At 61.2% G+C, this 23,763-nt stretch overlaps 2 protein-coding genes across 5 annotated transcripts; both read right to left on the reverse strand.

The window, feature by feature from the left end:
• Positions 1 to 1,072: 1,072 nt before the first annotated feature.
• On the reverse strand, positions 1,073 to 8,938 carry NRBP2 (nuclear receptor binding protein 2). 3 transcript variants are annotated; one of them, XM_032415975.1, is made up of 18 exons: positions 8,565 to 8,937; positions 7,937 to 8,059; positions 7,760 to 7,861; positions 7,558 to 7,647; positions 7,352 to 7,392; positions 7,171 to 7,265; positions 7,023 to 7,046; positions 6,868 to 6,951; positions 6,737 to 6,792; positions 6,559 to 6,654; positions 5,405 to 5,537; positions 5,208 to 5,310; positions 5,039 to 5,089; positions 4,829 to 4,964; positions 3,746 to 3,799; positions 3,580 to 3,643; positions 3,426 to 3,481; positions 1,074 to 3,339 (listed from the first exon to the last, which is right to left on the reverse strand). In XM_032415975.1, the coding sequence occupies exons 1-18, from the start codon at positions 8,685 to 8,687 to the stop codon at positions 3,271 to 3,273; spliced, it is 1,500 nt and encodes a 499-aa protein (XP_032271866.1). In that variant the 5' UTR covers positions 8,688 to 8,937; the 3' UTR covers positions 1,074 to 3,270. The 3 variants fall into 3 exon arrangements, with proteins under 3 accessions (XP_032271867.1, XP_032271866.1, XP_032271868.1); XM_032415976.1 differs by lacking the exon at positions 7,558 to 7,647 and having other exon boundaries at positions 1,073 to 3,339; positions 8,565 to 8,938; XM_032415977.1 differs by lacking the exon at positions 7,937 to 8,059.
• Positions 8,939 to 10,528: 1,590 nt separating this feature from the next.
• LOC116639543 (epiplakin-like) lies at positions 10,529 to 23,542 on the reverse strand. 2 transcript variants are annotated; one of them, XM_032416049.1, is made up of 2 exons: positions 23,485 to 23,542; positions 10,529 to 18,407 (listed from the first exon to the last, which is right to left on the reverse strand). In XM_032416049.1, exon 2 carries the CDS (start codon positions 18,353 to 18,355, stop codon positions 11,093 to 11,095), a length of 7,263 nt encoding a protein of 2,420 aa, XP_032271940.1. In that variant the 5' UTR covers positions 18,356 to 18,407; positions 23,485 to 23,542; the 3' UTR covers positions 10,529 to 11,092. The 2 variants fall into 2 exon arrangements, with proteins under 2 accessions (XP_032271940.1, XP_032271941.1); XM_032416050.1 differs by lacking the exon at positions 23,485 to 23,542 and adding an exon at positions 23,180 to 23,266.
• Positions 23,543 to 23,763: the final 221 nt, after the last annotated feature.

A 23,763-nucleotide genomic window follows, 5' to 3' on the forward strand; every position in this document is an offset into this window, starting at 1 on the left:
GGGTACTGTTATTATCCCATTTTTACAGACGAGGAAGTAGGGGCACAATATCACACAGCAGGAAGCAGCAGAATGGCCCAGAGCCTATGCCCTTAACTACTGCATATTGTGCCTCTCAAAAGATAATTCCAACATCTAAATAATAAAAGTTCCACGAAATAAGGAGAGGGGAAAATAAGCAAAAACAAACAAAAAAAACCCCACAGAAACAAAAAACAAAACCAACAAAAAATGCCCCAAACAAAGAAAATTTCCTAGAACTGAAGGGTTGGGATCTCTGGACAATAGATGAAAGAGAAGTTTTTTAATCCAGAAACATCATTTCCAAAGGGAGGGAGGGAGAGAGGGAGAGGAAGAGGAAGAGAGAGGGAGGGAAATCACAAAAGGTTAGAATTCAGAAAGGCATGGGAAGTCTTGGGACTAGAAGAAAATCACATGATACCTTCAAAATCCTGGGAAGAAATAGTTTTCAACTTAAGCAAACTTTTGTGCCTAGCTACACTAACAAGCAGATATAAGAGTAGACTAAGGACAAATAGGCAGACTCCATAACTTCCCATGCACCCTCTCTCAGGAAACTTAGAGGATGTTCTTCCTCAAACAAAGGGTGAATGAAGGAAGAGGAAAGCGAGGGATCGAGTAAAAGGAGAAAGGAGGTGCTCCAGGATGCTGGTGAAGGAGGAACTCGTGCTGACAGCTGGGCCACAGGCCCAAAAATAAGCAGCTTGGGGCAGAGAGCTGTTATAGTGGGGGCTCTGGGAAAGATGAAACTGAGCAGTCAATTGTGCAATGAATCTCAAGTATTGAGAGGTTCACACTTCTGCAGGAGAATCTAAGAATGAATTAATACATGTATAGAAAACTAAGCAAACAAAAAAGAAAGGCAATTATTAACTCCAGGCAAAACAAAAAGTTGTGCAAGAAAGCAAATAAAACCCTAGGACACCTTGTTCTCTGCTAAGACCTGCAGTAATGAAGCTGTAATAATACACACCACACTGGGATGATGCTGGGTCAGGAAACTGAGGCCAGTGACCCCCCCCCCTTCTCCAAGGACACCCAGGGGACACCTGATGCAGAAAAACCAATAAAAAGCAGTAAAAGCATGTGTGGTTTGTGAAAAATGGATTTTACATGCCTGAAGAAATAGCTAAGGGTTAAATCTGGGAAGGATCAAGAGCTGGAGACTGCATTGATCATTTATTGTTGGCTCTAAAAAAACCCATTCTACTTTTAAAATGATATGTATATAACTTTGAAAAGATAAAAGTTAAAATGAAAACCTCAACATAAGCATGATTAAACGAAGCAATGATTGTATTGATACTTTTGAGTTCAGTTTAATCATGGGTACAATCTGTTATGCATTTGACACTCAAATTGTTTAAAATAGCATCAGGATTTCCAGCTAGACTTGTATGTTATTGCAGATTTGTTATTTTAAGTTGAAAGAGTAACTTTGTAGAGTATTGGGATATTTAAGACAACTTGAGATTCATTATGTTTGTACATTTAATTTATTTGATACATCTTGGTAATTTTGTTTTGGTTTTTGGTTAGCGTAATGTAGTAGGTGGAAAAATGATACCCTCTCTCCAGGATGTCCATGCCCTAACCCCCAGAACCTGTGAATGTTACTTTATATGGCAAAAGGGATTTTGTAGATATGATTAAGGAACTTGCGACGGATTATTCAGGTGGACCCAACCTAATTACATGAAGCTTTCCTGGCTGCAGAAAACCACAGATGGTTCATGAGAAAGACTCTACCGGCTGCTGTTGGCTTTGCAGATAGAGGATGAGTACATGAGCCAAAGAATGGCGGTGCCTGTAGAAGCCAAAAATGACCTTCAGTTTATAGCAGGCAAGAAGATGGGGATCTTGGCCCTACTGTTGCAAGGAAATTAATTCTTGGCCAGTGCCCTGTGCCCATGCCATGCCTGACACCTGCAGGCCAACAACCTGAAGGAGCAGAATATGGAAACCTAGGAAATAGTTCTAGGCTCACCTAGAACCTCCAGAAAGAAATGCAGCCTTGCTAACACCTTGAGTTTAGTCTGGTGAGACATGTACCAGATTTTTGACCTGCAGAACTACAATAAATTTGTGGTGTTTTAAGCCACTAAGTTTGTGGTAAATTCTTATAGCAACAAGAGAAGTAACACAGTGGTGAGCTTTCCTGGTTTGACAATAGAAATACTTCAAAAGAAACCTGAATGCACTAAGTTTATACATGCAATTTAAAATGCTGAAGAACGTTTAACTCAATTTGAAGATGGAGGGGAGGTGGTCCAGGAGAAAAGAGGCTAGGGCAGTGAGGGGTGGGAGGGAGTTGAGTGGGAGAGACAGGGAGTCAGGGGCTGATATCCTCAGGACTTGGGAGGCAGCTGCCACAGAAGGGGCAGTTACATGGGGGGTGGTGAATTTGAGAGGAGGCACATCGAGGAGCAAGGAGGATGCCTAAACCCAACCCCTCCAGGCCCAGGAATGTGGGAGAGAAAACAGCCCTATGGAGAGGGCTGCAGGGGCCAGAACAGTCTGCAGAGGGGGTGGCAGGTCCCTGTCCCAGAGCAGTGGAAAGTCAGCAGAGGGCTCCAAGATGGGCGTGCACTGGGCAGGGGCTGGAGGGCTGCGCAGGAGCCGTGTCAGGCTGGGGACTCTTGAAGCACCTCTGCCATGTGCTTCCCCTGCCCGGCCGTGGCCCTGCCTAGTGCCCAGCATCGTGTCTGCCGCCTGCAGGTATGCTACCACTGGCTTAACGTGGGGGTTCCCGGTGTGCGGCTGCGGTTCCAACAGGGTCTGGAGCATTGCCCTGGGCACGCATCTGTCCAGGACTGATCCCCCACCCCCACACTCTGGCTCCCTGCAGGGCAGCCTCCCCCATGCTGAAGGCTCAATCACTGACCAGGTATCTTGGGGTGGGGGAGAACTCTTGGCCAGGAAATGGACGATATGGGAAGGGACTGCGAGTTGTGGAAGCTGCTAGGTGGGGGAATCCTGATCCTAAGGACATGTGGGGCCTAACTACTCCCCTGACCCCCAACCCAGGCTCCTTCACCCCCTGATGGACCCCAAACCCACCCACCCCCGGCCCCACTCCAGGGCCTCCTTGAAAGCTGTGGAAGGCAGAAGTTCCTCACTAGCAGGCATTTGGTCATCAGCCCCAAGCATGTAAGCAGAGGTCAGCCCCTGGTCCCCTGAGCCCTGGGCCAATGCTGAGCTTTCCCATGTGGGTGGCCAGGGCTGGTCCCTGGGGGCTGGGGTGCAAGGTCACGGCTGAGCTCCGAGGTACTTGAGGAAGGTGCTTTCCAGGAAGGCAGCCAGCTTGGTCCGGTCATCCTGCAGGGTGGGAGGGAGGCATGGGGTGACAGGGGCGCAGACTCTGCTGTGTCCCCCTCGCAGCTCGGCTGGGTCAGCCCACACACCTCGTGAACGAAGCCATAGTGTACCAGCTCGGTGGCAAGGTCCTGGGCACTGTCGGCTGCAGCAGGGGCACGGGCAGGGGCAGGACAGACATGTGAGGCCACCGCCTGGGCCCACACCCGCACCCGTCCCTGCCTGGGTCCCCGCCTGGCCTACTTGGGAGCAGGTCATAAGTGAGCTGCCGGTGCAGCCGGTCCTCCAGCACCAGAAGCAGAGTAAGCTGCGGAGGTAGGGGGGCATGGTTGGCTCCCAGAGTCCCCCAGCCCCCCCACTGCTTCCCCTCCCTTGCTCCTCTGTGGGCCCCAACCCCTGCCCTGCTCACATGCCAGCGGGCCTTGTCCTCGCTCCTCTCCAGGTTGCACTGCATCTGGATCACCTGGGGATAGGGATTGACCAAGGTCACCCACACAGGCTGGACCTCAGCAGCTGAGCAGTAAGAGCAGAGGCCGCCTCAGGGGGCAGAAGGAACGGTAAGGACCAGAAATGGGGGTAAGTCTCTAAGGAGAGCCTAAGAAGCACATTCACTACCAGCAGCCTGGCAAGTTAAGGAAAACTTCCAGAAGAGTAGACACTGAGTCTGGGCACTGAAGGATAAACAGAGTTTTCACAGGTGGGGAGAAGACCTGAACAAGGAGAGAGCTGTGAGAAGTGGTGGAAGGGAGGGGTCAGCGGGAAAAGGGGCAGAGGCATGGGACGCCAACAGCGCCAGGCCTCAGAACACCTGGGGGGCAGCTGAGGACCTCCACCATCCCTGTGGGCAGCTTTGGCTGTTAGGACATGAATCCTGGCTGCACCGTGGAGGGAAGCCAGGAGGAAGGAGGCTAGGTTGGGGGCTGGTTCACCATCCAGGTAGGAAAGGGGGGTGGCCTAGATCGGGGTGGAGACCACAGAGACATACCCAAGGCCAAAGCCAGAGCCTCTGGAACCCAGTAGGCATGGACGTGGAAAGGGACAGAGGGGCTGAGGCTGATCAGGGCAGGCCCCTGGCCAGGAGGGAGCCTTACAGGAGGAGAGATTGGGGGAAACACAATGTCTGGGAGGCCCTGGAGGAGACACCAGGACACGAACGTCAGGGAATCAGCCAAGGGTGGGAGATGAGAGAGGCCTGGGGCAGATGAGATTCTCCGATGAAGGCTGCTTGGAGCACAGCACGATGAGGGCAGGGCTGGGGGTCGGGCAGCAAGGGATGGGGGAGGGGTCTGCAGGGGGCAAGGAGCCTCTGAGAAGGGGGGTATCTTAGCTTGTCCTACCATCTCCTATGCCCCCATCAGGGTCAGCCAGGACCTGTTTCTGGCAGCCTGGAGGAGTGCTGCGCTGGGGGGCACTCAAAGCCCCTGGCAAGAGACCCCTCTGGGCTACGGACAGGCCCGCAGATGGGCACGGTGCAGCAGGAGCAGGGGCTCACCTTTCTGGTCTCCGAGTCAAAAGGTTCTGGCGTCGGGGTCTTGGCCTTCTGGGCCTCCTCAGGGGGTGGGACCAGCACACGGGGCAGCCCCAGGGGCCGAGCCGCCGCAAAGTTCATCAGCGGGTAGATCCCATTCCTGAGGATACACTGGGGTGGCTAGGGGCTCAGGCCTGGTAGCCACCGGTTCCCCAAACTCACGGCAGCTCTCACCTGACATCCTCCAGGAATTTGTCGAGCTCCAAGCAAGAGACCTCCGAGTACCTGGCACAGGTGTGAGAAGCACATGAGGGGGGCCAGCCGGCCCGCCCCACCAGTGGGGCAGGACTGGGTGGGGGCTGGCCATGTGGAGAGGAGAGGCCTCTGGGCAGCCCTCGCTCACCGCCACTGCAGCGGGGGCCGGGGCGGCCGGGGGATCTCTGCCAGGACTGCGTGCAGGTCCACTGCCTTGGTTTTTTCCTCCACCACGTTCTCAGGCATGAGGTCTGCAGGCCGCAGGAGCACTCAGGGTCCTGAAGGGGGCCCTTTCACACCCCGCCCCCAGGCCCTTGGCCCGCCCCCAGACCACGGGCCCCTCACATTGGTGCTGGATGAAGCAGTGAGCTGCCAGGAGCTTCAGCGAGTGCACTTCGAAGAGCACGCGGTGGAAGAGGAGGTTGTGGGCAGAGGGCCGATGGCTGGGGTCCCGGGCCAGGCAGGAGAGGATGAACTCCTGGGGGCGTGGAGAGGAGAGGCCGAAGTGGGTGCAGTGTGAGGAGAGGAGGCCCCTGAAGTCCCCAGACCCCTAGGGTCCAGTCCTTACGAGAGTCCTCTTGCAGGAACGGGCGTAGGGAGAAGTATACTGTTAGCAGCCAAGCTGGGACCTGATTCTACAAGTAGGACAATCAGGCCCTGGGCCCAGAACCTGCCATTCTCTACTTCCTGTAACCCTCACAGAAATCGTAGGGGATCACTGTCGTCATCCGCAGTTCACAGATGAAGCCTGCACTGTGGAGGGAGGACTGAAGCCCTGCCCTGCGGTCCCGGCAGGGGGAGGAGGGGTGCTGGGCAGAGGGCCAGCAGATCAGCCCAGGCTCCTGGAGGTCCGTGTAGCCCAGCATAAACCCGCCTACCCACAGACTGCTCCTCTTTTGGTTGCCTCAGCTCAGGCCCAGCTCCGGAGATGACCTGATGGGTCCATACCCCACCCCACATACATGTCCTCTGCTGCCCCTCACGTCTATTCTGGCTTCACTTCTCACCAGCCCCATCCAGTCCCCATCACTTCTGACCCTGATCCCCAGAGGCCACGTGATCAAGCCAGATAGCCTAGAGAGACTGTGGACACAGCCTCCATCCCACACTCCCTTTGCCTCCTCCCCACCACGCCCCCGACATAAGCTGGGGCCACGCCGCCTCTAGCTGGCTTCCTGGAGCTTAAAGGCAGGGACGTGGAGTGGAACACTGCCTCTCCAAACCTCTTTCTCGTCTCCAAAACAAGCATAACACTAGTGCTCACAGATGGAGTATCTCTCTGGCCTCTCCTTCCTTAGAAAGTCACTTAAGGCCTGCAGGCCTGAAACCCAACATGCACCATGGGTAAGGCCCTCCTTGTGGGTAGGCCTCGGGGCAGTGCGGCTGGCACACCCCTCCACGGCACTGAGCCGCTGCACCTCTGGGCCCGTCCCTGCACCACACTGGCCCTACCTGGGACTCCTGAGAGCCAGCCGGGAGGGGCAAGGCCAGCTGCTTACCCGCATGTTGGGGTCGCTCAGTGAGTGCCTGGCACGAGTTATGGCCTCTTCTGTGACCCGGGTGTCCCCATTGGCTTGGATCTCCAGCACAGCCATCTAGGAGGCAGGGCCAGGTCAGGCATGGAGAAGAGATGCAGGGTGAGCTAGCTGGAAGGCCATGAGGCCATTGGGCTAGTACCTCCAGTGCACACATCCCAAAGGAGAAGATGTCCACAGCAGTGCCATCAGCAACCTCTAAAAGGGGGACAGCAAGTCAGGCTGGATAGGGAAGAGGCAGCAACAGCAGAGGCTCCCGGACTCAGGACTCACCACCATACTCTGGCGGGAAAAAGTGCAGGTTCCGTAGCTCCTCACGCTCGGCACGGATCGGGCTTCGCAGATCGTCTGGGAGCGCTGTGGAGAGTGCAGAGGATGAGCAGACTGGACCTGTCCGCGCCCTCCACCCCCCTTGAGTCCCCACGCACCATTGGAGAAGATGCGGTGCCACACTGCACCGGCCACCACAGGGAGAAAGAGTAGGCGTCAATGTGATGGGGCGTTGGGTGTCCTCTGCCCACGGTTTCCGGCAGCCCCCCCCCCGCCCCGCCAACCCCCCTCCAAGCCTGCCAGCACCAGAGCCAATCTTGATGAGGCCGTTGTGCTGTATGAAGATGGTATCACTGGTCAGGTTCCCGTGGATGATGGGGGGACTGCAGGCGTGTAGAAAGCTGAAGGAGGGAAGGAGAGTAGGTGTAGTCAGGTCAGGGGGCACTGAGGGCATAGGGGCGTGGCAAGGGCAAGCCCAGGCCCTCACCTGAGTGCAGACAGGATCTGCGTGCACCAGCGCTTCCAGGCCTGGTGGTGGACAGACTCCATCGGACCGGTGTGGAGAGGCGGCTGGGCCTGTGGTGCCCACCCTACACCCCCACCTCGCATCCCTGACCCGGCCCCAGCCCAGTCCTGTTCCCAGAGCTGCCCCTCACCCACATCCCCAATGCAGCCCCAGCCCACTCCCCATACCCGCGCGTTCATGGCCTTGTGGTTTTTCTTGGTCTTTTTGAGGAATTGCTTGAGGCTGCCCGATGACACGTACTCTGTGATGAAGATGACCTGCGGGGCGGACGGGCTCCGCCAACTGCAGGTGGGTCCCTGCCACCACCCCCACCCCCACCCCCGCTGTGGCCACGTCCCACCCTGTGGTGGACCTGTGCCCATGGCTCACCCGCGCCCGGGCTTCTGAGGCATCCAGCCAGTATTTGTGCAGCTTGACAATGTTGGGGTGGTCTACCAGCACCAGCTGCTCAAACATGGTCTGGATCTTCTCCTGGGAAGGGGGGTGCGGTCACCGGGTGGTGGGGGGGGGGTGGGGCGCGGTCGCTCAAGGGGTGGGAGGCCTCACCTCATGGGCCGCGAAGGCCTTCCTATCCCCGAAGTGCAACTCATTCCACACCACCTCCACCCCCTCCTCTGTGTCCATGGCCAGGAAGGTGCTCTGGACCCCTGGCATGTTCCCCTGGTTCACCTGGCAGTGGGGGTGGGGGATATGAGTGTGCTGGTACGTGTCAGGAGACAGAGTGGGGGCTTGGTCTCTACCCACATCCTTGGAGGGGAGAGCAAGCATGGGATGCTGGCCCTGACCCCCTCTGGGGGCCTGGAGGAGGGTGGGCCTCTACTAGCCAAGTAGTGGTATCCAAGGGCTGGGCTGAGGGGCTTTGGAGCAGGTTTCAAGGGATTCAGGATGGTCTTCATGGGGCTAGCAGCTGGTCTGGTCGCAGAGGCATGGGGAGGTGATCCTGGGAGGAGACTGGACCCTAGGGAACTGGGGGTCCCTCAGCAGGGCGTGGGGACCAGGCCAAAGGGGTCCAAGGGCCGGCCAATTAGGGGGGCTGCCTGCGCGAGGCCGCGGAGAGATTTTTGGCCTCCTGGCTTGCCCATGGCCCCGCGTGGCCTCCTCCGCCCCTCCGCCAGAGGTGGGCGGCGACCACCCTCTCCGTCCCCCCCCCCCCCCCCCGCCCGGCCGTGCCCACCTGCTCTCGCCGCTTCTGCCAGCGGCCGCACGGGCTCTCCTCCAGGATGTCGCTCTCGTCCTCGCTCTCATCCTCCCGCTCCCGCTCCCGGCCCCGCCTCGGAGCCGGCTCCGGGGCCGCCATGGCTCAGCCGGCCCAGGCCGCCGCCCTCCGTGGTATCCGCGGCCCCACGCCGCCGCCGCCGCCGCCTGCCCTGGCCCAGCGCCCAGACGTCCAGGCGGGAGCGGAGCCGCCGGCCGCCGCCTCGAGCCCCCACCCTGCTCCTGGAATTGGGAGGCGAGGGCGCGCGGCCGGCCGGGGGGTAGAAGCCGCCCGCCCCTCCGAAGCCGCGGCTTCGGGCCAAAGCCCTAATGGAGAATCCCGGCGGAGGGCAGACCCCGTGCCGCGCCCAGCCCGGGCCCCGCCCACTCCCTGGCAAAGCCACGCCCTGTCCCGCCCGACGACGAGGGCCCCGCCCACCCCGCCTACGGCCACGCCCCACCCGAGGGCTCGCCCGGGCAGAACCCCCACTCGCGAGCCCCATCCCTTATGAGTCTCTCTCCCTGCCTGAAGCCCTCCCTGTCCCTGACTAAGGCCCCGCCCCACGGAGTCCGCCCCGGTCGGGGCCCCGCCTATCCCGTCTAGCGCCCGCCCCCGGAGGTCCTGCTGGGAGCCAGGCGCCCCGCTCCCGCGGGACGCCTCCGCTGTCGGCTGCAGGGAGAGCAGTCCCCGCCACCAGCCTGACTCCAGCGAACCGACCTCAGGGCTTTCGGCGCCGGCCTGGACCCGGGTACGTCGGATCCTCCCTGGGCGCTCTGCGACCTGCGTGGGACCGGGTCAGGGGCTCCGGGAAAGGTCCCTGCCCAGCTCTTGGAGCTGCAGGTTCTTCCTGCACCGCCTCCCCACCACACTCATGCTACGCAAACCCCGAACCCAGCCCCAGACCCCGTTCAGTCTCCAGGGGCTTGGACCCGAAGGTCTGGGGGAAGGCCTGGGGTGGAGCATCCCCTCCCCCAAGGAACACGTGGGACGGTCACTGAAGTGATAATAGCAGGCTGACCCAGTGACTTTAATTCATGATCACAAACCTCCCACTGCTCGCAGCTCTGTTCTTTCTATTCTTTTGCACGCGTTTACTGTCCCACACTCCGAAATGGCCATTTCTTCCCTTTCCGGTGACACAGAGGAGGCCAAAGCAGGGAACCCTACCCTACTCACATGCAGCCCCTTTCTCTTCAGGAGGCCCCTCATCACATCCTCTGGCCATGTCAACGAGAGACACGCTCTAGAATTCTTGCTTAAAATCTCCCTTTACCCCACAACCCCCACTGCCTTCCCATGATCTCACTCTCTCGCACTTGCTCATTTCCTCCCCCATCCTTCATCGTCTCTTTCTAGGGAGAAAAGTGGTACACACACGTGCCTTCTCTCAAACTCGAACCCCAGCCCTGAACTCCTACTCCGTCTCAGTTCAGTGGTCTTCAGCCCCACTGCTGTATCAGAGTCCACAGGGACACCTCTCTTTTCCCCAGATGTTGCCAGAGATGGCGTCTGACCCCTTCACCATCCCCACTGCTGTCATCCCTGTATGACCCACGTTGCTCGCCAGGGCCTTGGCAGCAGCCTGCTCCCTGTGTCCCGGCTGCCATCTAGCAGCAGGAGGCACACCGAAATGTCCCTCAGCGGCTCACAACTCTCTCTGTAGTGAACAGGGAGACCAGGAAGGACGGGCCCCATGTCCCAACAAGACACCCTTTAATTAAGGACTGAAGTTCTAGGATCTTCCAGGGGTCATGCTCCAAGACCTGTTGCCCTACGTGTGTGACATGTTTTTTTTATTGTTTACTTTCTTATCTCTACATTTAAAACATCTGAACACTCAATCTGAAAAGAAGAAACTTTTGTTTATAAACATGAATATTTCTCTGTAAATTATGAAGGATATGGCTCCAAAACATGCCAGTCACACCCCTGTGAGGGGACATATGTAACAGACTGCTCTAAGACAGATTCAGACCCTCACTGACCACAGAGTGGGAAGCACGGACACCAAGAGGGACCCCAAAGAGCCGCAGACCACTGACTGATAGGAAATGAGTTAGTCCACAAGCAGAAGCATATCTTTCAAATGTATGAGAGTACATTCAATAAAAAAAGAAAACAACAATCAGATGTATACTATTCAGTGGAATACGCCAAAACAAAAACAAAAAACAAAGGAAAGGCTTCTTAGCGCTAACTGCAACAAAGTTTACCAGAAAAGGTCACCTAATATCCATCACTGAGATACACAAAGACTAAAATTTGACAAGTAAAACTTCCTGGAGATGTACATATGAATATCTTGAGAGCATACACTCATTTTAGCACAACATGGGAAAAGTGAAAACACTAGAAGGAAAATGGAAATTACTGGTTTGTCTCCAGAAATATGTATACTTATAACAAGTAGTATAGATTACTAAAATCATCGGACTTTCTGAGATTGCTGAAATACAGCAATATGTTTTTAGAAAACGAAGCAACAACACCAAGAAAGGCCATTCTGCTCAAATAACGGAAAGAAATAAGAGGCCCGTCTCTGGGTCGACAGTAGCTCTCTGGAGAAGCTCCACGTACGTGAGGTTCTCGTGCGTGTTGGGGTCGAAGAAGCCCTTGGTGTCGTCGCTCGGGTCCGCCAGGACGCGGCTCATCTCCTCGTCGAAGTAGCCGCGCTGGTAGGCCACGTCCACGGGCACGCGGTGGCTGTGCACGGGGTCGATGATGCCGCCCGTGGCGATCTGGGCCTCCAGCAGGCGGATGCCGTGGTCGCGGACGACGAGGTCCTTCTTCATGGCCTGGAAGAGGGAGATCTGCTCCCCGGTGTAGGGGTCCTTGTAGCCGGTGACGGCGCGCTCGGCCGACAGCAGCTTCTCCTGGATCTCGCCGCCCACCARGCCCRCGGCCACCGCCTCCTCCACGGACAGCCTCTGGTTGCGCACGGGGTCGATGACGAAGCCGGTGGCCGCCTGCGCCTCCAGCAGGACCAGGGCCGTGCCGGGCCGCAGGACGCCCTTCCACATGGCCTGGTAGATGCTCATCTTCTCCTGCCGCCCGGGCTCGTCCTTGGCGGGCACCAGCACGCCCGCGATGCAGCCCGTGCCCTGCAGGTAGCGCTTGACCGAGTCCATCTCCGTCACCTCCTGCAGGGTCTTGGTGCCCTGGGCCAGGTCACCCATCACCTCCTTGCTGATGATTTTTGCATCGATGAGTTCTGAAGCCGTGATTTGTTTTCGGATCCCTGGGAACCATAGTTGCTTCTTGCTTTTTTCTTTCTCATCTATTAGTTCTAAAATAATGTTTACTACCTTTTCCAATGCCTGGGTCACATGTATTTTATAGTCACTGATCAACTGGACTTTTATCTCTTGGGTCACGTACTCAGAGTTGAGCAGCTCCCACACTGATGTCCTCTGGTCCTTGTACCTTCCCACCGGGACCTGCACCTGCTCGGCTTCTAAGGCCCTCCTTGTTGCCTCGTCAACATAGGCAGAGGTTTGGTGGTCCCTGACTACCAGGAAGAGAGCCCAATCTGTCCCTGCTTCTTTGTGGCTCCTCTCCTGTAGCTGTTGGTATGTGACCCTCTCCTGAGTGTTTGGATCCACATACCTTTTGTTCATGTGCTTCTGATCTGCAACGAGTGGGTATGTGTCCTGGTGCAGACAGCCCCGTGTGTAGGCCACGTCCAGCGGGAGCCGGTGGTGGTGCAGGGGGTCGATGATGCCCCCCGTGGCCACCTGCACCTCTAGCAGTCTCAGCGCTTCCTCTCTTCCGACGTACCTCCTCTGCATGGCCTGGAACAGTGAGATCGTGTCTCCCGTGGCTGGGTCCGTGTAGCCTAGGGCGGCCTTCTCGGCTTCCAGAAGCCTTGCCTGCAGTTCCTCACCCACCAGGCCCTCAGCCACGGCATGCTGCACGGAGAGCCTCTTCTGGCTGCAGGGATCCAGCATGAATCCCGTGGCTGCCTGGGCCTCCAGCAGCTGAGCCGCAAACCCCATGGGGATGAGTCCTTTCCTGCTGGCCTCGTAGAAGCTCATCACCTCTTGGGTAGAAGGTACAGTCACCCCCGCAATGCAGCCAGTACCCTCCAGATAGGGTCTCACGCGCGCCAACCTGCTGAGATCCTGCCCCCCTGATCTCTCCCGGGACAGGGCATCCAGGGTCCTTTTATCAATGACTCCAGAGTTGAACAACTCTGCAGCTGTCACCTCTCCACGGATGGCTGCCACCTTCATGCCTTGGTATCGCTCCTCTGTTTCTTCCACCATAGCAGTGATGACCCCCAACAGCTGCTCTAGGGACGCATTCCGGGCTCTGTACTCATGGATGAGCTCCCGTTTCCTTTCTTCTGTGAAGTACTGAGACGACAGTAGGTCCCAAAGGGAGACCTTCTGACTGGCGAACCTCCCCACGTGCATGGTCGTAGTTTGGGACTGCAGAAGCTGCCTTGAGGCTTCATCAATATAAATGTAGGTTTCTCCTTTCTTCACAATTTGTAGCAGGTAGAGCCCCGTCTCGGGGTCCTCCACACAGCGCTCCAGCAGCTGCAGGTACGTGAGGTTCTCGTGTGTGTTGGGGTCGAAGAAGCCCTTGGTGTCGTCGCTCGGGTCCGCCAGGACGCGGCTCATCTCCTCGTCGAAGTAGCCGCGCTGGTAGGCCACGTCCACGGGCACGCGGTGGCTGTGCACGGGGTCGATGATGCCGCCCGTGGCGATCTGGGCCTCCAGCAGGCGGATGCCGTGGTCGCGGACGACGAGGTCCTTCTTCATGGCCTGGAAGAGGGAGATCTGCTCCCCGGTGTAGGGGTCCTTGTAGCCGGTGACGGCGCGCTCGGCCGACAGCAGCTTCTCCTGGATCTCGCCGCCCACCAGGCCCGCGGCCACCGCCTCCTCCACGGACAGCCTCTGGTTGCGCACGGGGTCGATGACGAAGCCGGTGGCCGCCTGCGCCTCCAGCAGGACCAGGGCCGTGCCGGGCCGCAGGACGCCCTTCCACATGGCCTGGTAGATGCTCATCTTCTCCTTTGTGCCCTGGATGAGGACCCCAGCAATGAAGTTGCCTCCCTCCAGGTGCCACCTGATGCTGCTCCTCTCCATCACCTCCTGCACTGTTCTTCTGCCCTGATTCAGCGCATCCAGCGTCTCCTTGTCAATCAGCCGGGACCTAAACAAGTCACTGGCCGACACTAGCTTCCGGAGTCCTCTAAAGGTGGCCTGCGAGGGCTGTCTCTCTGAGGTCTCAACCAGGGCGGTGATGGCCACAGCCACGTGCCGCAGGGCGGTGGCCCTCCCGGACTGGCAGAGCGCCACCAGCTCCCGCCGTTTGTGGATGTCGACGTACTCTGAGTGGAGCAGGTCCCACAGTGACACGTTGAGACCTTTGAACCTCCCAGTGCCAACAGGCACCTTCATGGCCCTCAGGGCCACCAGCGTGTGCTCGTCCACCTTAAGCACCCTGTCCTGGGCAAGTGGAAGCAGCCACAGGCCAGTGTCAGTGTCCAGGACACAGCGCTCCTTGAGCTGGTTGTACGTCACCTTGTCCTGTGCACTGGGGTCGAAGAAGAACTTACTGTCCTCGGCCATTGAGGTTAGCACCTGGCTGACCTGCTTGTCCAGGAGGCCAAGTCTGCAGGCTGCTGCCTCAGGCAGGTGCACCCCGTGGACAGGGTCCACTGCGCCCCCTGTGGCCAATTGCACCTGTAGGAGGGGGAGGCCCTCCCTTTGGGGCACCAGCCCCTTCTCCATGGCCTGCCACAGTGAGAGGGCGCCTCCTGAATAGGGGTCAGTGTGCCAGGTTACGGCCCTCTCGGCTTGCCGGAGCTGCTCATGCAGGGCCCCAGCCACCAGGCCGGCCTTGATGGCACCTTCCACAGATAGCCTCAGGTTGCTCAGGGGGTCAATGAGGGAGCCAGACGCCACTTGGGCCTCCAGCAGCCTTCGCCCCAGGCCCTCAGGCAAGAGGCCGTCCCTCATGGCCTGGCTGATGCTGACCTTGGCCCCCGATGGCTGCAACAGCACGCCGGCTACGCAGCCCGTACCCCACAGGCAGGCCTTCACGGCGGGCTGCTCAGCAACCTCGGCAGGTGACTGTGTGCCCTGAGCCAGCGCCGCCAGGGTCTCCTGGGTGATGATGCCAGCATCCAGCAGCCAGACGGCAGGAACCTCCCCCCTTGGGCCGGGCACCGTGACACGAGCCTGTGCCAGGAGCTCTGCCTCACGCACCCGCTTCTGCACCGTTTCCTGAAGCTGCTGCGTGGTAGTCTGCCCTGCCCTGAAGTCCTCCAAGAGGCTCTTCCGCTGCTCGTCAGTGAAGCGGCAAGAGCTCAGGAGCTCCCAGAGGGACGTGCCGTCCTCAGCCCCCGGCACAGCCCGCAGGGTCTCCTGGACCTGCTCGTCAGTGGGGACAGCGGCAGCATTTTCTGGCAGGGGCAGGAAGTAGAGCCCAGAGGCCTCGTCCCTCACACACTGGTCCAGGAGCTGGGCATAGCTGGTGCGTCCCCGGCCATCTAGCGTGGGGAAGGTCTTGGAGGAGCTGGACAAGGCGATCGCCATCTCCTGGTCGAGGTAGCCACGCTGGGTGGCCACGGGCATGGGGAGGCGATGGTGGCCTGTGGGGTCAATGACCCCTCCTGTGGCCACCTGGGCATCCAGGAGGCGGGCAGCCTGCTCTGCAGGGACAAGGCCCTTCTTCATGGCCTGGAACAGGGATACCCGCTCCCCAGAGAAGGGGTCTCTGAAGCCGCTGACCGCGTCCTCCGCCTGCCTCAGCCTGCCGTACAGCTCTGGGCCCACCAGCCTCCTGCGCACGGCCTCATCCACGGACAGGGTCTCCAGACCGTGGGGGTCAACAATGGCCGCAGTGGCCGCCTGAGCCTCCAGCAGGGCTAGCGCCGCGCCCGGCCCCAGCAGCTTCTGCTTCATGGCCTGGTAGAGGCTGAGCCGCCGGCTGGAGGGCTGCAGGAGCACGCCGCCCACAGCACCCGAGCCACGCAGGGCCCGCTGGACGCTGTCCACGCGCAGGAGGGCCTCGGGGCTCACTGCCCCCTCCAGCACCCGGTCCAGCAGCTCCTGGTCAATGATTTGGGCCTCCCAGAGCTGGTAGGCTGTGACTCGGCCCCGGAGCATGGGCAGCGTGATGTCCACCCACCTCCCCACTGCTCTCCCCAGCAGCTGGGCCGCCTGTGCCAGCGACACCCTGTGCTGTCGGTAGTCCCGCAGGACCTGCCTCCGCTGCTCCTCGCTGAAGCACTCTGAGTTGACCAGCTCCCACGCGGAAACCCTCTGTCCCCGGAACCGCCCATACCTCACAGACAGCAGCAGGCTCTGGAAGGCCCGTCGGGTGGCGCCATCCACCAGCTCGGGCTGTGAGCGGCCGAGGGCCAGCAGGCGCAGGCCCGTCTCGGGGTCCTCCACACAGCGCTCCAGCAGCTGCAGGTACGTGAGGTTCTCGTGCGTGTTGGGGTCGAAGAAGCCCTTGGTGTCGTCACTCGGGTCCGCCAGGACGCGGCTCATCTCCTCGTCGAAGTAGCCGCGCTGGTAGGCCACGTCCACGGGCACGCGGTGGCTGTGCACGGGGTCGATGATGCCGCCCGTGGCGATCTGGGCCTCCAGCAGGCGGATGCCGTGGTCGCGGACGACGAGGTCCTTCTTCATGGCCTGGAAGAGGGAGATCTGCTCCCCGGTGTAGGGGTCCTTGTAGCCGGTGACGGCGCGCTCGGCCGACAGCAGCTTTGCAAACACATCGGGCCCGATGAGGCCGGCCCTCAGTGCCTCCTCTACAGAGTACGTCTTGTTTTCCTTTGGGTTAAGGATGAAGCCCGTGGCCACCTGTGCCTCCAGGAGGATGAGTGCCGTGCCGGGCCTGAGAAGCCCCTTCGCGCGAGCCTCGTAGATACTGAGCCGCTCCCGGGAGCTGGTCAGCAGCACGCCCGCGATGCAGCCGGTGCCCTGCAGGTACCTCTGGACCGAGTCCAGCCTGCCCACTTCCTGGGCTGTGGTCTGTCCTCGCTTCAGCTGCTCGTACACGTCCTGGTCAATGATCTCTGCTTTCAACAGCTCATCTGGCGTCACGGGCCCCCTGAGCCCAGCAAAGGTGGTCCTGGCCGTGGCTGCAGCCTGCTCCAGGGTGGCCCTCAGCACCGCCGCCAGCTCCTCCAACGAGATGGCGCCCTCCTGGTGTCGCTGGGCCAGTGCCGCCCTCTGCTCTGCGGAGATGGGCTCGGAGAAGAGCAGCTCCCAGAGTGACACGGGCCGGCCCTGGAACTTGCCCACGGAAATGGTGGCCGTGGCCTCACTTAAGGCCTGCCGGGTGCTGTGGTCAATGAATGGGGGTCCTTGTGGCTCCCCTCCGAGGGCCCCGTCTGAGAGAGGAAGGAAGGCCAGCCCTGTCTCTGGGTCGGTGACACAGCGGGCCATCAGCTGCCCATAGCCAAGGCTCCCCTGTGTGCTGGGGTCTGAGAAGCCAGTGGCCCGGGAGACACACTGCCACGTCTCTTCGTCCAGGCATCCAAGGTGCAGGGCGGCCTCCAGGGGCAGCCGGAGCCTGCGGGCTGGACACACTGGCCCACCTGTGGCCAGCTGGGCATCCAGGAGTCGCAGCGCCAGAGGCCTGTCCACCAGCTCCTTCTTCATGGCCTGGAAGAGGGAGACTCGCCCTCTGCTGAAGGGGTCATCGTACCCCGTCACCGCCTGCTCGGCCACCAGCAGCTGCCTGTGCAGCTCCGGGCCGAGCAGGCCTGCCCTGACGGCCTCATCCACCCCTAGGCGCCGGCCGGTGGCTGGATCCACCAGCGTGCAGGTGGCGGCCTGAGCCTCCAGGAGCGGGAGGGCCGTGCCCATCGGGAGCAGGTGCTCGGTGATGGCCTGGAAGAAGCTCTTCTTGTGGCCCGCGGGCAGCAGGACAACCCCTGCCACGCCGCCCGTGCCCTGCAGGTAGCGCTTCACGGCGGCCCGTGTGCTCACATCTGACGCCACCAGCTTGCCCTCCTGAAGGCCCTGGGCAGTCTCCCCATCCAGGACCCCCACCTCCAGCAGCTCTGCCAAGCTCACTGCCCCACTCAGGGTCTGGAAAGTGGTCTTGAGGGGCAGCAGAGCCAGCCCTGTACTGGGGGCTCTCACGCACCTGCCCAGCAGCCCACGGTAGGACAGCCACTCGCCTGTGTTGGGGTCCAGGAAGCCAGGGGCACCGGAGCTGGGCTCGCCCTCTGCCAGGCCACGCCACGTCTCCTGGTCCAGGAGGCCCTGCTGGCAGGCCAGCTCTGGGGCCACTCGCACACCCTGAACGGGATCCACCAGGCCCCCAGTGGCCAGCTGGGCCTCTAGCCAGCTGTACCCCAGTGCTCTCTCCAGCACCTCCTTCCTGATGGCCTGGAAGAGTGCCAGCTTCCCGCCACCGTAGGGATCGGGGTACCCAGTGACGGCCCGCTCAGCAGCCAGGAGCCTCTCCTTTAGCTCCAGGCCTACCAGGCCCTGCCGCACGGCCTCAGACACAGAGAGGAAGTGGCCCTGCGTGGGGTCCACAAGGCCCCCGGTGGCGGCCTGGGCCTCCAGCAGAGCCAGCCCAAGCTCACCAGACAGGAGGCCCTGCTTCATGGCCGTGTAGAGACTCTGAGCCTGGCAGGAGGCTTCCACATATACCCCAGCGATGCTCTTGGACTGGGGCCCGGAGGGGGTGCTGGCTCCCAGCATGGCCTTCACGGTCTTGGGGACGGTGGTCAGCTCAGTGCCGTTGGTGGCCAGGACATCAAGAGGAGGAGAGGTGTGGCCATTCATCATGCTTGGCTGGTTGTGCAGAATTCACTCCCCCAAGGCCCACTGTGTTTGCTCCCTGCGGGGGGAGAAAGGCTCTGTTAGGCAGGCAGGAGGGGAACAGTCAGGGGTCAGCCCCAAGCCCGGAATCAGCCTGGGGGACGGGGATCAGCATCCAAGTGAGGTCCATTGCCTTGCCCCGTGGGGTCCCAGGAGGGACCACGAGGGACCTCAGGCCAACAGGGTAGCCTCCAGGATGTGTGGGCTCTGTTTTCTCCTGTGGGCCATCCTGTGGCCCCCGTCCCAGCCCAACACCCTCAGGGTCCTGGTGTGGGCCGGGCCTGGAGGGGCCTGCACGCTCCAGGTGGGGGCAGCCCCGTGCCACCCGGCCTGTGGCCCCACCCACCTTCATCCTCCGCCTCTAATTTACACCTTCCAGCCTCACAGGCCTCCCCTCTGCTCCCCAGAGCTCTTTCCTTATCCTGCCACCCCTTGGGTTCAGGGACACCAGTGCCCTTCCCCCTTCCAGTCACCTCCTCCAACCCCCCCACCCCACCCTGGAGCCTTTGCTCTGGCCTCTGTTCCTTCCCAGACCCCCAGTGGGCTCCAGGCAGGAACCCCCCAGAGTCTCCTGCCTCGGTCTGACTCGGTGTCCTCCCTGCCCCCACTCCCCAACCCCTTTGCTCTCTCGGTTATGTCCTCTCTGTGCCCACACCTGGCCTCGGAGGCTGAAGAGAGCAAAGACTCAGTGCTTGTGAGCTGGTCTTGCAGGAGCCGTGGGGAAGGCCAGGCACTGGGCTCTGGTCAGCTGGCTCAGAGTCCCAGCGCCCCATAGCTGTCCCCTCTCAGCAGACAGCTGTGTGCCCCAATTCTCTGAGCTGCGGGCCTAAGTACCCCACCTCCCATCCCCTATCACACCTGCGCACTAACCCCCTTCACCCACACCCATCCCCTTCCGGTGGGGTTCAATCATGTCCCCCCAGAAGAGATGTCTGAGTCCTAGCCTCCAGGACCTATGACCCTGGAAATAGGGTCTTTGCATCTGTAACTCAGTTGCGGTCACAGAGCAGGGAGGGCCCTAATCCCTGACACTGGTGTCTCTACGGGAAGACAGAGGCGGAGGGGAGCACCCGTGCAGGACCACTTCCCCGCGCAGAAGCAGACCCTGGACTCTGGCCCCGTGAACTGTGAGAGGAGTTTGTTGTGCGAAGCCGCCCAGGTTATGGTAATGTTGCGACAGCTCAGGGAGCCATGCCCTCCCTCTCTCCTCCGCCCCGTGAGCCGGCCCACACCCGGTTTCCGCAGAACCACACTTCATTCCCTGCTGGTGCTGGCCCTCAGCTCGGGAGCCTGACCACGCCTGCCCTGGCCTCCCGACCAGCTCTCGGCCCGCATCGCACGCAGGCCTTGGGACAAGGCTCAGGCGCACGCGCATCCCCACTCCACGGCTCTGGCTAAGGTGACCTTGGACTCTGGCTGCCAAACTCAACAAATGCACTTTGGATCTGACTACCCCGCCTCTGGGTCACGGCTGCGCGGCCTTCTCGCTGGTGACTTACCCATGAAACCAGGGAGCCCCTCACACTGCCCTCAGTCCCCCAAATCTGCATCAGAAGCCCAGCCTGCCCTGGGGTCCTGGAACCACGTGCCCGGCTGCCTCCTGAGGAGCCCCAGACTCCGCGGCACCCCCACAACTGCTCGTGCTCAGGTTCTGCTTCAAGCACTCTGTCCAGCCGGAGCCCTGAATCCCTCACACCTTCTCTTGCCCCTGCTGGCCCCACCAGGGGTCCTCATCATGCCCGCCCACCTCACGTTGGTGCCTATGGCCTCCAAGCACCCCTCAGCCTCACAGCTTGCAAGGACCTGTGGTGTCGCTTGAGACCACCTTCCCTGTTCCTGCCCTCTCCACCGCCTCCAGCCCTGGAGCAGGGTGGGGGCAGCAAGTGATCGAGGGGGTGGGCAGCTGAGACCTCCACGGGAAAGCCTCAGTGGCCAGGGCAGTGCGGGGGGCAGCATGGCCCAGCAGACACACAGATCTGGTAGGGTGGACGCTTCCAGGTGCTGCCCAGACCCCATCCGGGACTTAAGGAGGGCTGCGGGCAGATGGCCCCCACTTCTGTCCCCTCAGGAACTGCCTTGCCCTTCCTAGGGCTGCACTGGCTCAGTCCCTCGACTTGGCTTGGGACCCTTCTGCAAACCCCTGGGGTGGGCGAAATCCTGTCCCCTTCCCTTCCCATACACAGATGTGGGGCCTGAGCCTCTGGACCCCAGGAGCTATGTGCTGCTCAGAAGCTCAGACAGGCGGTGCCAGGACCAGGCAGAAACTGAGTGGGGCTTTGGAGGGTAGCTGCCACCTGGCTGGCCACGGGTGCTGGGCTCCAGGAAGGGCCTCGACCCACCAGCTTTCTCACCTAAGCGAGCGTAGCATCAGGCATTTGAGAAGGGGGCTCATAACGGAGCACACAGTGGAATTGGGGGGTGTTGCTAAGCAACCAAGCTTCAGAAGACGATCACAAACGGCTGTGAGGGACCAGCTGGGCATCTAAAGCCCATGTGGGCACCTGGGGCTTCAAAGTGGCCAGTGAAGAGGCTCTGGTCTCTGCAGGGCAGGCTGGGGCAGCGCCGTCGTGAGAGGGGCGAGCTGCAGCACCAGCTCCCAGGTGGCCCCATCCCCCGGGAGGGGGTGTACTACCTAAAATGTGACGCACCTGTCCCCCGTAGATGGACCACATGGGTCCAGGAGCCAAGCGATGGAAGCAGACGTGGCCCCCCACCATCCCTCCAATGACCCCACTCCCCGTCCCTGTGGCTCCGGGGTCAGTTCCAGAGGATGACGGCTTCTGTCAGGGACAGTCCCACTGCACTGAGGGCCATGGCTCCTTGTGTCCCGGACCAAGAGGCCAGAAGAGGAGTGACCTGACCACGAGGAGGACGTGGGGTCTGTGCCGGGGTGAGGGCGGCGGCTGGGCCCCAGAGGCCCACACCTGGTTCTAGTGGCCAACGCACAGTGTTGTCACCTGAGGGGGGCACTGAGCCCAGCACACATGCAGTGGGGACGGTCCGGGGAATGAGGGGCAGAGCAGAGAAAGGAGGCCCTTGTCCTGCGGCTTCCCCAGGACGAGAAGCCCATTGGTGCCCTGAGTGCCGGTGGTGGGTGCGAGGCCACCCTGACCTCCTCCCGGTGGTGAGGCTGCATTACAGGCCAGCTGGCTCCTGTCCTCCCCCCCACCGCCCCGGCTTCCTTCCGCAGGGGCCGTCCTGAGCCCACTCCTAACACTCCTGCTGTCAGATTCTGCTTCTGGGACCCGACCTGGACGCAAGCTTTGCTGCCCAGCGGCACCGATGACTGGCACGTTTGTAAAGTGTGCCTCGTTCCAGGACGGCCTTCAGAGGGCCTATGAGCCCAGGGGAGCCCCGCGCGGCCCGCACCCAGCCCTGCCCCAGTCCCAGCAGGAGCTCCAGGTAACAGGGCTGTGGGGTAGTGAGAACAGTGCGCCTTCCCTTGGCAGGGGACAAGGGTGGGGAGAGAAGAGAGGCACCTCACTACCCAGCAGAGGGACAGAAGTGTGTTCTGGGCCACGGCGGGGACAGGAGCAGCCAAGTGAGCAGGGCCGTGGGTGGCCCTTGGCCTGGACATGGGCAGCCAGCCCGGAGCCAGACAGGCTGTGCTGGGGGGGTGGGGGGCAGTGCCAGGCAGGCACTAGATGGGAAAACTAGAGCCAGTATGCGCTCGGCCGAACCGGAGGCTCCAGTTTCCTGCACAAAGGGATTCATGGTGGGAGGGAGGGGGCTGGGTGTCTGAGGGAGCAGGAGAGCAGGAAGTGAAGGCCAAGGCCAGGGAGTCCCTGTGCCCCCGTTTGGCTGACAGTGACCTTGAGCCTGGTCTGAGTCTCTCTGGAGTCTGCCCAGGTGGGGCATGAGGAGGATCCCGGGAGTGGGTACTTGAGTCTGCGTTGGGGACCTTGGGAAGGCGGCTGGACAGGGGGGTGTGGAGCTGGGGAGAGACAGACCAGGGCATGTGACTGGTGTCCAGGGCCTGGGGAGTGGGAAAGGGAGGGGTTTCAAGGGTGGGAGGCCCAGGCAAGCCCAATGTCACAGAAGCCAAAAGATGGGTATCCCAGAGAGGTGGCCACCAGCAGATGTGGGCATGGTGTGTGACCCAAGAGGCTAGTGGCCTTGGGGCTGGGGGAGAGAGGCTGAGCAGATTTTCCGGGAAAGAAAAGGGAATCTGAGAGGGGGGAGGACTCTTCCTGTGGCTTCCCTGGAGTGGCCCCATCTCAGGTGGCCCCCAGGCAACAAGGGGGGGAAGACAATTCCCGAGGAGGGTGAGTCTGCATTCCTTGGGTGTGGGCCGCCATTTGTCAATACCCCTGAAGGTCAGCCCCCTCTCCAGCCTGGGATGGGAGTGGGGCGAGGGCTGGCTGGCGGTCCACCTGAGCCACATCAGGACAGAAGGAGGAGGCCAGGCTGCCTCCGGCCACAGAGGGAGGCAGCAATCTTGGCCTTTGCCCGACTGTGGGCAACTGCAGCAGGATCCACCCACCTCCGTGGGGCAGAGACCAGTGGCCACAGAAGCTCGGCATGACAGGAGGGTACAGGGAAGGCAGAGCCCCTCCCGACCCTGCCTCCGGAGGATCTTGCCTGTGCCCACCCATCCCCGACAGCAGGTAGCACCCCAATTGGCCGGGGCCCCAGCCAGGAGCAGCACTCGCCCTCAATTTGTCAGCCTGATTACCTCGCACCGCCCACCACCGTAGGCGCCCGACTCACTCCTGCCCCTAGTGTCCGCACCCCCTCCCCACGCCCCGCCCCACAAGGTGCCCCACGCCCCGCCCCGGCCAGGAACCTGACCTGCCGGACCCCGCCCGGAGCGGCACACCAGCCCTGCCGGGAAACCGCTGGGTCGGGGAGGATCCCCGCAGGCGGCATCTCCCACGTCCGTGCTAGTAACCTGGACCCTCGCCCACCAGGGCTGTAGGGAGGTCAGCGGCCCGGCTGGAAGAACGGCCCAGCCCGAGCCCAGAGCTCAGGCCGCTCCACTGGCGCGTCGCGCCCCCACGCGCGCCCCCCGCCCCAGCCTTCCCGGACCCAGGCCCCGGTGCCCTCGGAGGAGTTTCGGTTTCGCTCCCGGGCCTGGCCTGGCCTGCGTGTCCCACCTGCCTGCACGGCGCGCCCGGCTCTCGGCTGCTTAGTCCCTGGCTCGCTGCTTGGCCGGTGCGCCCCGCCGCCAGGGTTTAAACGCGCCGCCGGCCCCTCCCCGCCCCGGCCCCGCCCCCACCGGAGGGCGGCGGCGGGGGGCGCGCCCGCGGGTGCGGCGGGCAGGTACCCGGAGACCCGCGGGGCCCTGTCGACGCCCCGGGCGCGCCGCTCTGGCAGGCTGGCCGCCTGCGAGCACCCCTGTTGAGGAACGCCCCTGAATTGTGGAGGGCGGCTGT

This window comes from Phoca vitulina, unplaced genomic scaffold (assembly GCF_004348235.1).
Source record: "Phoca vitulina isolate PV1807 unplaced genomic scaffold, GSC_HSeal_1.0 scaffold18, whole genome shotgun sequence".
NCBI classification, from domain to species: Eukaryota; Metazoa; Chordata; class Mammalia; order Carnivora; family Phocidae; genus Phoca; species Phoca vitulina.